We start from the raw sequence: 13,430 nt of genomic DNA on the forward strand, positions 1-13,430 counted from the left end.
TCACAGCTATGGCCTGCTTCTTCCCAGCCCCCTGAAATGCGGCTCAAATTAGTCCCTCACCCCCTCACCCCCTCACCCCTCCCCTCACCCCCCCCCCCTCTCCTAAATCTCCCTCCTGTCAGCTCTATCCATCCTGCCAGCATGAGAGCAGGTAATGTTGAACACAACGATCCTCTGACAGTGCTCTTTCCTGTAGCTGGTTTGATAGCCCTGTCATCAGCAGCGAAGCTGGTGTTTACATGTCGTGGACCAGACTGCTTGTGGGGGCCAAAACCATCTAGAATCAGGTGGATTCGGCTTTTCTACAGAACTGGAAACACACCGGTCCAGGCTGGTTCCTGGAAGCAGGTGGTTCTGGTATCTCCGACCGGAACACTAGCAGGAAGCAGAGTTTGAGGACCAGGGTTGGGGTGGACCTGGGCAGGAGCATTGGGTCTAACGACACCCCTGGACCTGGGTACTCCCTGTGCATTTCAGGATCAGGCTTCTGTCTGGGCCGGAGCCATGAGCCCAGTTTAGCTGCCTTCGTGTCCCCTGGTAGGAAGCTGGAGAGGAGGAACGGTTATGTAAGTAAGGACAGGGACTGAGGGTGGGGGAGGACAGGGGGAGGACAGGGGGAAGGTGGGGGAGGAGAGGGGGAGGGTGGGGGAGGACAGGGGGGAGGACAGGGGGGAGGATAGGGGGAGGGTGGGGGAGGATAGGGGGAGGGTGGGGGAGGAGAGGGGGAGGGTGGGGGAGGAGAGGGGGAGGGTGGGGGAGGAGAGGGGGTTAGGGTGGGGGAGGAGAGGGGGAGGGTGGGGGAGGAGAGGGGGAGGGTGGGGGAGGAGAGGGGGGCTGGATGAGCAGGTGAGGAGGACCCCCATGGGCTAATAAACAGCCACCCTGTAACCCTGTGAGGGGGAAGGGGGGAGGAAGGGGGTCTTTTTACACGCTCAGGAACACAGCTGTCCGGAGTCTTTAGAATGTCAGGGAATTTGTGGACATGTATGCTTGTCTGTGTGTGTGTGTGTGTGTGTGTGTACGTGCGTGTATGGAGAGAAATGTGTTTTACTTGTGTTCTGTTTGTTCTCAGCGGAGAACAGAGATATTTCTGCATGTGACAAAGTGAAATAGTGTTCGTATGTTGATCCGGCCGTGTGCTAGGGAGAGGGTTCTGGTTTCATGGCGTCCTGGGGAAAGATTGAGTGTTGGAACATTATAACACTTTGCTGGCTGACTGGAACATGGAGAACTCTGATCTTCGGTCACGCAGGTTTAAACTCATTGGCCTAGAATGTTCTGATCACCATAACCTAAATATGCTTCTTTCCAACAGCATGGCAACCAGAACATCTAAAGCAGTTTTACCCGACAGAGAGAAACCTCCCAAGGTTATGGGTGTAACGTTTGAGAGTTTTCATTCACTGTCCAGGCCAAAACCCAGACAGGAAGTGAGGCCACCCACCCAGGAAGTTGCAAACAGGAAGCGAGAACCGGCTCGACTCACACCTTCTTTGGAATCCTGAGCCAATCCCTGACCTCGAGCCTTTGAATCTGTCCCAACACCGACACTCAGAGAAAGACGCATGTTAGCAGTATGCTGGGAGCTGCAAATAGACACTGCCGTTGAAATGCGACTCCCTGGGGAGGGGAGGGGAGCGGAGGGGAGCGGAGGGGAGCGGAGGGGAGGGGAGGGGAGGGGAGCGGAGGGGAGGGGAGCGGAGGGGAGAAAGAACAGGATTAGAGGAGGAGTGGAAAAGAAAGGAGAGGAAAGGAAAGGAAAGGAAAGGAGAGGAGGGAGGGAGGGAGGGAGGGAGGGAGGGAGGGAGGGAGGGAGGGAGGGAGGGAGGGAGGGAGGGAGGGAGGGAGGGAGGGAGGGAGGGAGGGAGGGAGGGAGGGAGGGAGGGAGGGAGGGAGGGAGGGAGGGAGGGAGGGAGGGAGGGAGGGAGGGAGGGAGGGGTTGTTTAACTGAACCATCTCTTAGTGAGTATGAAGACTTCAGGTGATTCAGATCCTGCCAGCATGATCCATGATCACATCCCAAAGGTAACAGTTTGAAACATAAAGGCTCTTCTGTTCTGACCACATGCAGACTGTTACATGATGTGAGTCAGCATGTTTACCCCTCCACTGGATTGTCTGCGTAAAAATGATCGCTTTAATCATTGGTACATGACGGTACAACTTTTCACTTTGGGAGACAGTCATTGTTGCTTCCAATACATGTAACATTTAATCATATAACACACAAAAATACTAAATACAATCATTAGGATGACAGACACTGATCAAGACATAACCAGAAAGAATATCATCCACTGAATTATTAACTGTACAAGGTGATTATGAGTTTAGATCCCTATGGGCATAGAAACAGACCCTACGGACTACCAGAGTGGTTTATACAGAATATACATACTGTAAATATTATCAAGTGAACATGATGCAAGCTGCTGTGTAAGTTGGCACTAGCTGGAGAGGACAGAGAGGATTCTGGATCACACATCTCCTCTGGGGCCTTCCACAGAAACACCACAAGATTGGATTGGTTTATTCCAAATGGTGAGCAATTAATCTGGCCAATCAGAAGATACGAAGGGTCCTTTTACATTCCTTCAGCCTATCCGATGCTTTTGGCTGAGCAGTGACTTGTGGGTCTCACTTGTGTGAGAGCGAAGCACCCACAGGCACATGCCTCGCATGTTCTGCGGCATGCGTAAACTACACATGGTTTTGGAACGAAACTCTTGTTAAAAAGAATTTATCTTGGAGGTGGTGTGGGGGGTGTGTGGGGGGGAGAGAGGTGTGTGGGGGGTGTGGAGGGGGGGAGAGGGGTGTGTGGGGGGTGTGGAGGGGGGGAGAGGGGTGTGTGGGGGGTGTGGAGGGGGGGAGAGAGGTGTGTGAGGGAGGTGTGGGGGTGTGTGGGGGGGAGAGGGGTGTGTGGGGGGGGGGGTGGGGGGGAGGGGTGTGTGGGGGGAAAGGGGTGTGTGGGGGGGGTGTGGAAGGGGGGGAGGGTTGGATCAAGCTTCCATTGAAACCCAAGCTGGTTTAGACACGTGAAGACGGTTGTGGGCGTGGCTGTTCCCCTTGTGGGCGGTCGGGTCGAGGTGGGGGCAGGGGTGGGGGTCGAGGGGCGAGCGTGGGGGGCGGGGGGGCTATGTTTAGGACCTCGAGACTTTCCTTGGCTCTCTGCCAGCTCGGGTGATTGAATTGCATCGACTCAGCTGTCTGTCTGTCCGTCCAGATAGCCTGTCTGTCTGTGCGTCCGTCCAGATAGCCTGTCTGTCTGTGTGTCCGTCTCCCAAACCTGGGCCAGAGGCCTGGTGTGTCTGTTACATTCGTGAAAAAAAAAACTTTCTTACATACTAGCATGAAATTAAAACACCTTACATTTGATCTGAGCTTTTTCATGAGTTAAAGTGATGCCATTCTGGTAAACGTTTGATTCTTAAAACACAAAATGTTTATGATTGAAAGCTATGTGCAACTTCTACACATCACACACGTAACCCTAACCTCCATACACACAATCACACTCCTGCAGCTGTCTTCCATGATGACACACCTGTTCAAGGCACACCTCTCTCTCTCTCTCTCTCTCTCTCTCTCTCTCTCTCTCTCTCTCCCCCTCCCTCCCTCCCTCCCTCCCTCCCAGTCCTGGCAGGAGACAGCTGTGCAGTGGTGCCAAAGCAGCTCCACACACACATTGATCCCGTTTTCTGCACTTAACACTTGCTTGGTACAAACGTACCGAGCCTCTGGGTCTTAAGCCTCTGATGCCGACAAAGATCTGTAGCACACACACACACACACACACATCGTCTAGCATCCTTGAGCTAGCCTGACCAGCTAATTAATCTGTATCACCTCATTAGGTCAAGGATGACAGGGGGTCTGCCTGGTTCTAGCCCAGGACAGATTAATGACATCCGGGAGATGATTTGATAATCCAACAATGTTGATGGACTGGTAGATGAATGGATATAAAACCGGAAGTGTTGATGGTGTTATTTTCACATCACACATGTCTAGGGCAGAATGGTCATCCTCTGTTGGGCGGTCTGGATTTAGAAGAGGTCAGGAGCTGGAGGCATGATGGTGTAGAATTTGCAGGTGACCGTGTAGAGACGCTGACCTTTGACCTTTGGTGGCAAACGAGGCCTAGCGACACGGCCGGCGTGTCCTTACATGGTCTAGGCCTTGCATGGTCATCACATTAGCCAGCAGCTGAATCATCAATCAGCCTGCTCGTATAACTGTCCTGCCCTCCACACACACGTGTATACACACATATACACACACAAACAGTTGTTTAGTTGCGTGCCAAGCCCTGCTTGCCTGCTACCCTGGGGACTAACTATAACCCTTCTGCCATGGTAAGCTGCCTTAAGGGAGGAAGCCATGGATCTGGAGAGAAATACATTTGATTGTGTAGAGCCACCAAGGGGTTCTGCACTAGCACTAGTGCTAGCATTAGCACTAGCATTAGCACTAGCATTAGCATTAGCATCTAACAGGCACAGCTGACAGGCTCTGCATCATTGTGTGAATACTGCCTGGGTTGCTGAACACACCCCTTTCATGCGTACAAACTCCAATCAAGTTAACACCGAATCAACTAACAGACATCGTAATCACCTGCTGCATCACAGGCACAGGCATCATGGGCACGGGCACTCCATTAGTCTCTCTAACATGCCATGTTCATACATCTTTTTCTGTCATCCCCCCTTTCCCTCATCTCTCCTTTCCTTTCTTTCCCTCTCTCTTATCCATTCCCTCCTATTCTTTCTCTCTCTCTCTTCCTCTTCCCCTCTCTCTCCTCCAAGGGACCTGTTAGTCATCCATCAAGTAGAAGTACAGATACACATGTAACAGACTCTGGTAAAAGCTGTTGGTGTAGAAGTGCAGACTACACTTTTTCACTCAAGTTCCAGTAAAGAAGTATGACTTCTGACATACTTAAATAAAACGTAACCATTACTAACGGTTTTAGTCGCTCTAAACCTTACATCTGGACTTCATGTCATATTAATAATTCAGGGTTCTCAAGTCTCACGTATTTGCCGTGAGACTCACCCATTTCAACAATTTCTCACGCAACACCTTGTATTTCTCACGCTGCCCCTTAACCAACCTAAACTCTCAAGGAAATGATACGATAAGACTAAGAATAATGTCATATTCACATCATTATGAACAGAAAAAATCTGGTGTAACCTATAATATGAATAAAATATAACTACTGCTAGAACGAGTACATTGATTGTATGACAAGCGTTTTTATTTATATCGCTTTGTTTGTTTTGACTGTCTCGGTGCGTCGGTCCCGTTACCATAGGGTTCCAGTCCCGCAGCAGTTCAAAGGGGCCGCAGATAGATGGCTTTATCCCTAGGACTACATCCCGGTGCCGCGGTGCATGGTGGGTACAGATCAGGTAAGCGCAAACGGTACACAGACCGTCTGAGCTGTAAGAACAGGTGAATGATTTTTAAGTTCAACGTTATAGTGCCGAGAGGATAGCCGTTATCCCCGTCGCGTGAAAACCGAATAGTGGAGTCGATATTTTGATGCGAATATGTCCGAGCAACTTTAATGGGACCACGAATTAAGAACCGGACACACGCGAATAAAACACGTCGAAACCACGCCAGGAGACGGGAATTAGCAGCAGGTGGGCTATTAATAACTTTTGTTGGTGGGTTGAAACTACGAAGTGGTTGGCTATTATTTACCTATCCAATTTAGGGTGTTTCTTCCTTCGGCCGAAGTAAAGTGAGCTGGCACCAAACATGACAAGCTCGAGTTCAGCAGATAGATGTGTTGACTTGAACGTAATTGAAGACGCCTGGACCGGCGGTGTCTGCTTTCCAGCCATTTGGTTTATTCGGCTACATTATTTGTGGGAACAGTGTACTAGCATGCAGGTTTCAACGCAATAGAATCATAGTGAAAGGGGTTGGGCTGTTGACACCTCGACAACATCTATGAACTCCACCTGTCCGGTTGCACCGCCTACATCATCATTCCAGTCCCGGGACCGCACGCTTGATGCTACGTGTTCCGTACCTAGTGTAATTGGTACATAGTGTCCACACATAGTAGACTAGCTTACGTTTGTTGTGCATGATAGCTAGCAAATGAAAAAAGCTGTGCAAAATAAATAATATTGATTATGCCACCAAATACAGATTTAAATTAAAGTAACGAGCCAAGCCTATTTGTGTAAAGAATTTAAGGAGTGAAAGTAAAAAGTTGTCAGAAAAATAAATAGTGAAGTAAAGTACTGATACCAGAAAAATTTAGTTAAGTACAGTAACAAAGTATTTGAACTTTGTTACTTCCCATTTCTGGTCATCGGTGGATATTCTTCCACGCCATGGCGGTCGTCCTTAAAACACCAAAGTGAGTGAAAGTGAGTTGGACTTGGATACAGCAGGATAGACAGGATGATTTCATAGGGAAGGGGCTGATATTGGCCAGAGACTTTACATTTACATTTAATCATTTAGCAGACGCTCTTATCCAGAGCGACTTACAGTAAGTACAGGGACATTCCCCCTGAGACAAGTAGGGTGAAGTGCCTTGATCAAGGACACAACGTCATGTGGAATCGAGCTCGCAACCTTCAGATTACCATCCCGATTCCCTAAACGCTCAGCCATCTGACTCCATCTACTTTAGTTGTACTTCTCTTGTCCTCTCCTCTCCCCACATCCAACCTCTTTTTTCCTCTCACCTCTACTCTCCTCCCCAAGGGTGGAACCTAAGGCAGGAGCCATGTTGTCGGGGGAGGAGATTGTGTGCAGCACGCGGCAGGTGATCGCGGGGCTGGAGGCGCTGCGCAGCGAGAACTGTAACCTGCTGCACAGCCTGCAGGAGGCGCTGGAGGGCCGGCCGGCCGCAGAGAGCGGCAGCCTAGAGCAAGAGAAGTCTGGCATCATCCTCCAGTCCCTGGAGAGGATCGAGCTGGGTCTGGGGGAGGCACAGGTGAGGGGGGGTGGGGCTCAGGGGAATGTGGGGTGAGGAGGTGGAGGAAGCACAGGTAAGGAGGGGACAGGTGAGGACAGTGGAGAGTGTGGGGGACCAAAGATGAGGGAGGCAAACAGGGGCACAAGGAAGAACAAACTCCCCCTCTCTCTCTCCCTCCCTCCCCCCTCCCCCAGGTGATGATGGCTCTCTCGGCTCACCTGGGCTCTCTGGAGGCGGAGAAGCAGAAGCTGCGTGCGCAGGTGAGGCGCCTGTGCCAGGAGAACCAGTGGCTGAGGGACGAGCTGGCCGGGGCTCAGCAGAGGCTGCAGGAGCGGGAACAGGACCTGGTGACCCTGGAGGAGCAGAACAGACACCTGGTCTTCATGAGCACCATGCGGCAGTACGACCAGGAGGACCCCACCGCGGTGAGGCTGAGGAGCACCCTGGCTGGGAGGCACGGGGCTGTGTGTATGACATGGATGGTTCTGTTTGTTTCTTATACATAGGAAGCTATATTTGTCACCTTTAGACATGTATACAGTATGTAGTTGAAGTATGCAATGTACTGTATGTTAGTAGTATATATATAAACTGGTCAGTATGTTATGTACGTATCTACTGTATTGACTGTTGTATACAGCATCTGTGTAAATGTGTCAATAGTGTAGGTTTGTTGTTTATACATATCTATGAGCGGTTGTTTATACAAATCTATAAGAATGTGTTTATACATATCTATAAGAATGTGTTTATACATATCTATAAGCATGTGTTTATACATATCTATAAGCATGTGTTTATACATATCTATAAGCATGTGTTTATACATATCTATAGGCATATGTCTATACATATATCTATAAGCATGTGTTTATACATATCTATAGGCATATGTCTATACATATCTATAAGCGTGTGTAAATGTTTGTGTGTCAGGATGAGAAGGAGTCGGTGAAGGAGACCCTGGATGATCTCTTCCCCACTGACGAGGAGGAACAAGCACAGAGTACGTACCCCCCCTCACGCCCAAACACCACCCTCATTAAGGTCTGCCTTCTGTGTGTGTGTGTGTGTGTGTGTGTGTGTGTGTATGAACGGTGTCATCCTCCACCCAGCCCTCCATCCATAACCCCCCCCCTCTGCTGCCCCCTAGTGTCCCAGCAGCCCCATCACTGCAGCGCCGCCGCCGCAGCCCAGCAGGGGGGCTACGAGATCCCGGCACGCCTCAGGACCCTCCACAACCTGGTGATCCAGTACGCCTCCCAGGGCCGCTACGAGGTGGCCGTGCCCCTCTGCAAGCAGGCCCTGGAGGACCTGGAGAAGTCCTCCGGTCACAGCCACCCTGACGTGGCCACCATGCTCAACATCCTGGCCCTGGTCTACAGGTGAGAGGCTGACTAGTCAGCTACCAGCGTAGCAATGCTAGTTAGCCACGATGCTAGGACACAGTGGAGGTTCACAATAGCAGCTGGTTTGGTTAGCGTCATGCTAGTTAGCCACAATGCTAGGATATGCTGGTTTGGTTAGCGTCATGCTGGTTAGCCACAATGCTAGGATATGCTGGTTTGGTTAGCGTCATGCTGGTTAGCCACAATGCTAGGATATGCTGGTTTGGTTAGAATCACGCTTGTTAGCCACAATGCTAGGATATGCTAGTTTGATTAGTGTCATGCTGGTTAGCGTTGAGCCGGTGTGGTGTTGTTCCTCCCTGCAGAGACCAGAACAAGTACAAGGAGGCGGCCAGCTTGCTGAACGACGCTCTGGCCATCAGAGAGAAGACTCTGGGCCTGGACCATCCTGCTGTAGGTCCCTGAGGAACCTAGAGCGCTAGCTCACCAGCCTGTCTGTCTGTCTGACTGACTGTCTGACTGTGTGTCCATTTACCTGTCTGTCTGACTGTGCGTCCATTTACCTGTCTGTCTGACTGTACATTTACCTGTCTGTCTGACTGTCTGTCCATTTACCTGTCTGTCTGACTGTCTGTCCATTTACCTGTCTGTCTGACTGTCTGTCCATTTACCTGTCTGTCTGTGTGTCCATGTACCTGTGTGTCTGTCTGTGTGTGTGGTGCAGGTGGCCGCCACTCTCAACAACCTGGCGGTGCTGTACGGGAAGAGAGGGAAGTACAAGGAGGCGGAGCCTCTGTGCAAGAGAGCGCTGGAGATCAGAGAGAAGGTAGGTCTCCTACTGTCAGCCCTCGGGAAGTTTGTAAACATGTTTCTGGACGTGTCTCTGAACGCGCCCCTGATGGTGTTTCTGAACGCGCCCCTGATGGTGTTTCTGAACGCGCCCCTGATGGTGTTTCTGAACGCGCCCCTGATGGTGTTTCTGGACGCGCCCCTGATGGTGTTTCTGAACGCGCCCCTGATGGTGTTTCTGAACGGGCCCCTGATGGTGTTTCTGGACGCGCCCCCAGGTTCTGGGCACGGACCACCCAGACGTGGCGAAGCAGCTGAACAACCTGGCCCTGCTGTGCCAGAACCAGGGCAAGTACCAGGAGGTGGAGCAGTACTATGAGAGAGCGCTCCACATCTACCAGTCCAGACTGGGCCCTGACGACGCCAACGTGGCCAAGACCAAGAACAACCTGGTAAAACGGTGGCAACATAACAACAGAACTGAACATAAGAAGACAGAAATAGCAGGATAACTTCTGAGCGTAATGTTTGTGTTTCTGTGTCTCCAGGCATCGTGCTACCTGAAGCAGGGGAAGTACAGGCAAGCAGAGTCTCTGTACAAGGAGATCCTCACCAGAGCCCATGAGAAGGAGTTTGGCTCTGTGGAAGGTGAGACAGGTTTGGCTCTGTGGAAGGTGAGACGGGTTTGGCTCTGTGGAGGGTAAGACAGGTTTGGCTTTGTGGAGGGTAAGACAGGTTTGGCTCTGTGGAGGGTAAGACAGGTTTGGTTCTGTGGAGGGTGAGACAGGTTTGGCTTTGTGGAGGGTAAGACAGGTTTGGCTCTGTGGAGGGTGAGACAGCTTTGGCTCTGTGGAGGGTAAGACAGGTCTGGCTCTGTGGAGGGTAAGACAGGTTTGGCTCTGTGGAGGGTAAGACAGGTTTGGCTCTGTGGAAGGTGAGACGGGTTTGGCTCTGTGGAAGGTGAGACAAGTTTGGCTCTGTGGAGGGTAAGACAGGTTTGGCCAGATTCACTCCAGGATCTCATGTGGCTGGGGGCAAGTGTTCACTTCTGGAAAGTGTTTTATCTTTTTTGTGTGTCAACGTGTGTGTGTGTGTGTGTGGGTGTGTGTAAACGCGCGTGTGTGAACGTGTGTGTCTATATACATGCATGTGTGTGTGTGAACCTGTGTGTGTGTGTGTGTCTGTGTGTGTCAGGGGACGGCCGCCCCGCCTGGTCCCGCCCCCTGGAGGGGGGCAGCCAGCAGGACACCCTGGGGGGTCTGAAGCGGAGCGGCTCCTTCACCAAGCTCCGGGAATCGATCCGCCGCAGCAGCGAGAAGCTGGTCAGGAAACTGAAGGGAGGAGGGCCCCAGGACTCACCACCTCGCACCCCGGGGTGAGCACACACACCTCTCCCTCAGGACACACACACATCAACACATACACACATCATCAACACATACACACATCATCAACACATGTACACATGCGTACACACACCGACCTCTCTCAGAAGGGAGTTTTGAAAGTGTACTGGGTTTAAGGAGAGGGTTCCCCTCTTGGGGTTCTGATGTGAGGGTGAGGGTTAGGAAGCAAGACTTGACTCTCTCTCTCTCCATCCCTCTCACCCACCCAGGATGAAGAGAGCCAACTCTCTGAACGTTCTGAACGTGGGTGCTCGAGAGAGACTGGAAGCAGCAAGGGTGAGACTCATCGCTGGTCTCCCATCAGCATCACCTCTCAGACCTGCTGTATCAGTACATCTGTACTGGGCAACACCATGAGAGGCTCTCATGCCAAGGAACTTGACATGAACACCTTTAGTAACTTAACGTTAACACTTTTAGTAACTTAACATGAACAAAGTTACATTAACTGTAGTGGGGGATAGGTGAGTGTATTTGAGTTTGGTGAAAGTCAGGGAGTTCGATAGCTGATGGTTATGTAGTGGCTAGTGGTTATGTAATCGGGCAATTAATCAGAAGGTTGCCTGTTCGATTCCCGGCCGCGTCAAATGAAATTGTGTCCTTGGGCAAGGCATTTCACCTTATTGCCTCAGGGGAATGTCCCTGTACTTACTGTAAGTCGCTCTGGATAAGAGCGTCTGCTAAATGACTAAATCTAAATGAAAGTGTGTCTTGACGATGGTGTGTGTGTTGATGATGCTGTGTCTTGATGATGCTGTGTGTTGATGATGCTGTGTGTTGATGGATGGTGTGTGTTGCAGATGGTGTGTGTTGATGATGATGGTGTGTGTCTTGATGATGCTGTGTGTTGATGATGCTGTGTGTTGATGATGCTGTGTGTGTTGATGATGGTTTGTGTTGATGATGCTGTGTGTTGATGGATGGTGTGTGTTGATGATGGTGTGTGTCTTGATGATGCTGTGTGTTGATGATGGTGTGTGTTGATGATGGTGTGTGTGTGTGTGTGTGTGTTGATGATGGTGTGTGTTGATGATGGTGTGTGTTGATGATGGTGTGTGTTGATGATGGTGTGTGTGTGTGTGTGTGTGTTGATGATGGTGTGTGTTGATGATGGTGTGTGTTGATGATGGTGTGTGTGTTGATGATGGTGTGTGTTGATGATGGTGTGTGTTGATGATGGTGTGTGTGTGTGTGTCTTCCAGAACCCCAGCAGCCTGACGGAGTCTCGAGTCCTCAGCTCCAGCACCCAGAGTCTGGCACGCCGCGGCTCCCTGGGCGGAGCCAGCTAGCACACACACACACACATGCCCTAACACACACACACACACACACATGCCCTAACACACACACACACATGCCTGTGTGGTTATGGACATTCTGCCCTTGGTCTTCACAGTTACAAATATTTGGATATAAACTTTGGGAGCAAAGACAATCTGAGTGACTTGGAGAAGGGCTTTGAAAATGTTACTGTGTTACTTAATTAGCATTTGTTTTTTAAGCTTGGTACATTCCAGTTTCATCTGCGAATGTGTGTTTCTGTTGAATGCTGTTGAGTACAGATGTGCTATTTGATGATGCTGTTGTTTGCACTAGTTGATTTCCCAGTGATGAAGGTTGTTAACACGATTCTCCCACATTGTTTGAGTAGGCCTATGTGTTAATATGTTTAGCGGTTTGTGTTAGGATGTTGGTTGAGTAGCCTAACATTATATTTTATTTGATACTTCTGTTTACTGACATTAACTGGCTCATCAGTCCTTAATATGAATGTGAAACAAATTTTGATTAGCATATGTTATGCAGTATTTTCGATATTTATACAAATTGATCAAAAATGATCATTTACAGTAATTATTTTATAAGCTGAAGTTGTTCTGTAATAGCTGTCAGTTTCAGGATAATTTTACTGAGGAAAGGTAATCTGAACAGATTTCCAGTAAAATAATCTTGAATTGTAGCTTTATCAAGCTGCCGTATTAACAGCGGTATTAGCAGCGGTATTAGCTGCCGTATTAGCAGCAGTATTAGCATACTAGCATGTGTGCTGTACGCTGTTAGAAGCCCTCTATGTTGTCCATATAGACCTAAGCTTCTACACAGAGAATCACGTCTCTAAAGATGTATATTTTCAGGGTTCCTGCAGGTTTCAGTAAAGCAAATTTAAGACCATAAAGGTTGAAATTTAAGACACGACACATGACTAATATTCTAATAAAAAAATTCTGAAAAATCTTTTTATTTCAATAAATTCAGTCATTGCAAATGCATTAATTTAATTTACAGATCAATCACATAAGTCACCTAATTTTATTTTATTCAGCATTAAGTACAAGGGGAAAAAATGGATTCACATATGAATCGCGATTCAGTCTTCTAGCGATTCAAATCGATTCACTTTTTTTATGTAAGCATATATTGAATCGCAATTTGATTGAAAAAAAAGAAGAAGATTTTTTATCGAATCATGAGCCAAAAGATTCCCTCCCCTAATAGACAGTAAGCTGTACATTTGTTAAATATTTATCTGTGTTGCAGAAATAAATATGTCTATTCAAGAAAAGTCTACTTATCGTCACTGTATTTTGTAAATGAGTTTTTAGAAATCCTTCAGCAAACTTTCACTTGTTTTGTAAGTATGATTAAGGCAAAGTATTCAGTTTTATAACTTGACATTAGTAGAAACAAAACGTACGTTGTCCTTTGGCATTTAGCAGTGTCATACGGGCAATTACACCGTCTTGTAGATAATAACTTTGCAGGAAACCTCTGCGGCTCATTGGGTGAGCGTGTGTACCATCGGGTCTACTGCCAAACATGGTACACCTGGTTCAAGTCTCTCTCAAACCTATTGATAAATCATTTAACTGATATCATATACCCCCCCCCCCAAAGCTTGGACTCAAGAGCTCTGCTTTGTAGGCTACGACAATA

General features: G+C 49.0%; 1 protein-coding gene across 6 annotated transcripts; it reads left to right on the forward strand.

The window, feature by feature from the left end:
• Positions 1–151: 151 nt before the first annotated feature.
• klc3 (kinesin light chain 3) lies at positions 152–13,062 on the forward strand. Of its 6 annotated transcripts, none has more exons than XM_084674650.1 (12): positions 152–566; positions 6,739–6,970; positions 7,147–7,377; positions 7,889–7,958; positions 8,106–8,337; positions 8,667–8,754; positions 9,026–9,127; positions 9,369–9,542; positions 9,639–9,738; positions 10,285–10,465; positions 10,706–10,772; positions 11,699–13,062. In XM_084674650.1, coding segments are annotated over exons 1-12 (1,566 nt in total). In that variant the 5' UTR covers positions 152–564; the 3' UTR covers positions 11,786–13,062. The 6 variants fall into 6 exon arrangements, 5 of the variants coding, with proteins under 5 accessions (XP_084530776.1, XP_084530778.1, XP_084530777.1 ...); XM_084674652.1 differs by lacking the exon at positions 152–566 and adding an exon at positions 3,653–5,654; XM_084674651.1 differs by lacking the exon at positions 152–566 and adding an exon at positions 3,653–5,417.
• The last annotated feature ends 368 nt before the right edge of the window (positions 13,063–13,430 follow it).

This window comes from Hypomesus nipponensis, chromosome 15 (genome assembly GCF_054491055.1).
Source record: "Hypomesus nipponensis isolate SF chromosome 15, ASM5449105v1, whole genome shotgun sequence".
Classification (NCBI taxonomy): domain Eukaryota; kingdom Metazoa; phylum Chordata; class Actinopteri; order Osmeriformes; family Osmeridae; genus Hypomesus; species Hypomesus nipponensis.

Excerpts from the sequence above, each read along its gene's own strand:
- klc3 (XM_084674649.1), top strand. The coding sequence starts at position 6,360 with ATGGCGGTCGTCCTTAAAACACCAAA. Across the intron at positions 8,755-9,025 it reads TGGGCCTGGACCATCCTGCT|GTGGCCGCCACTCTCAACAA; the intron begins GTAGGTCCCTGA and ends TGTGTGGTGCAG. Across the intron at positions 10,466-10,705 it reads TCACCACCTCGCACCCCGGG|GATGAAGAGAGCCAACTCTC; the intron begins GTGAGCACACAC and ends TCACCCACCCAG.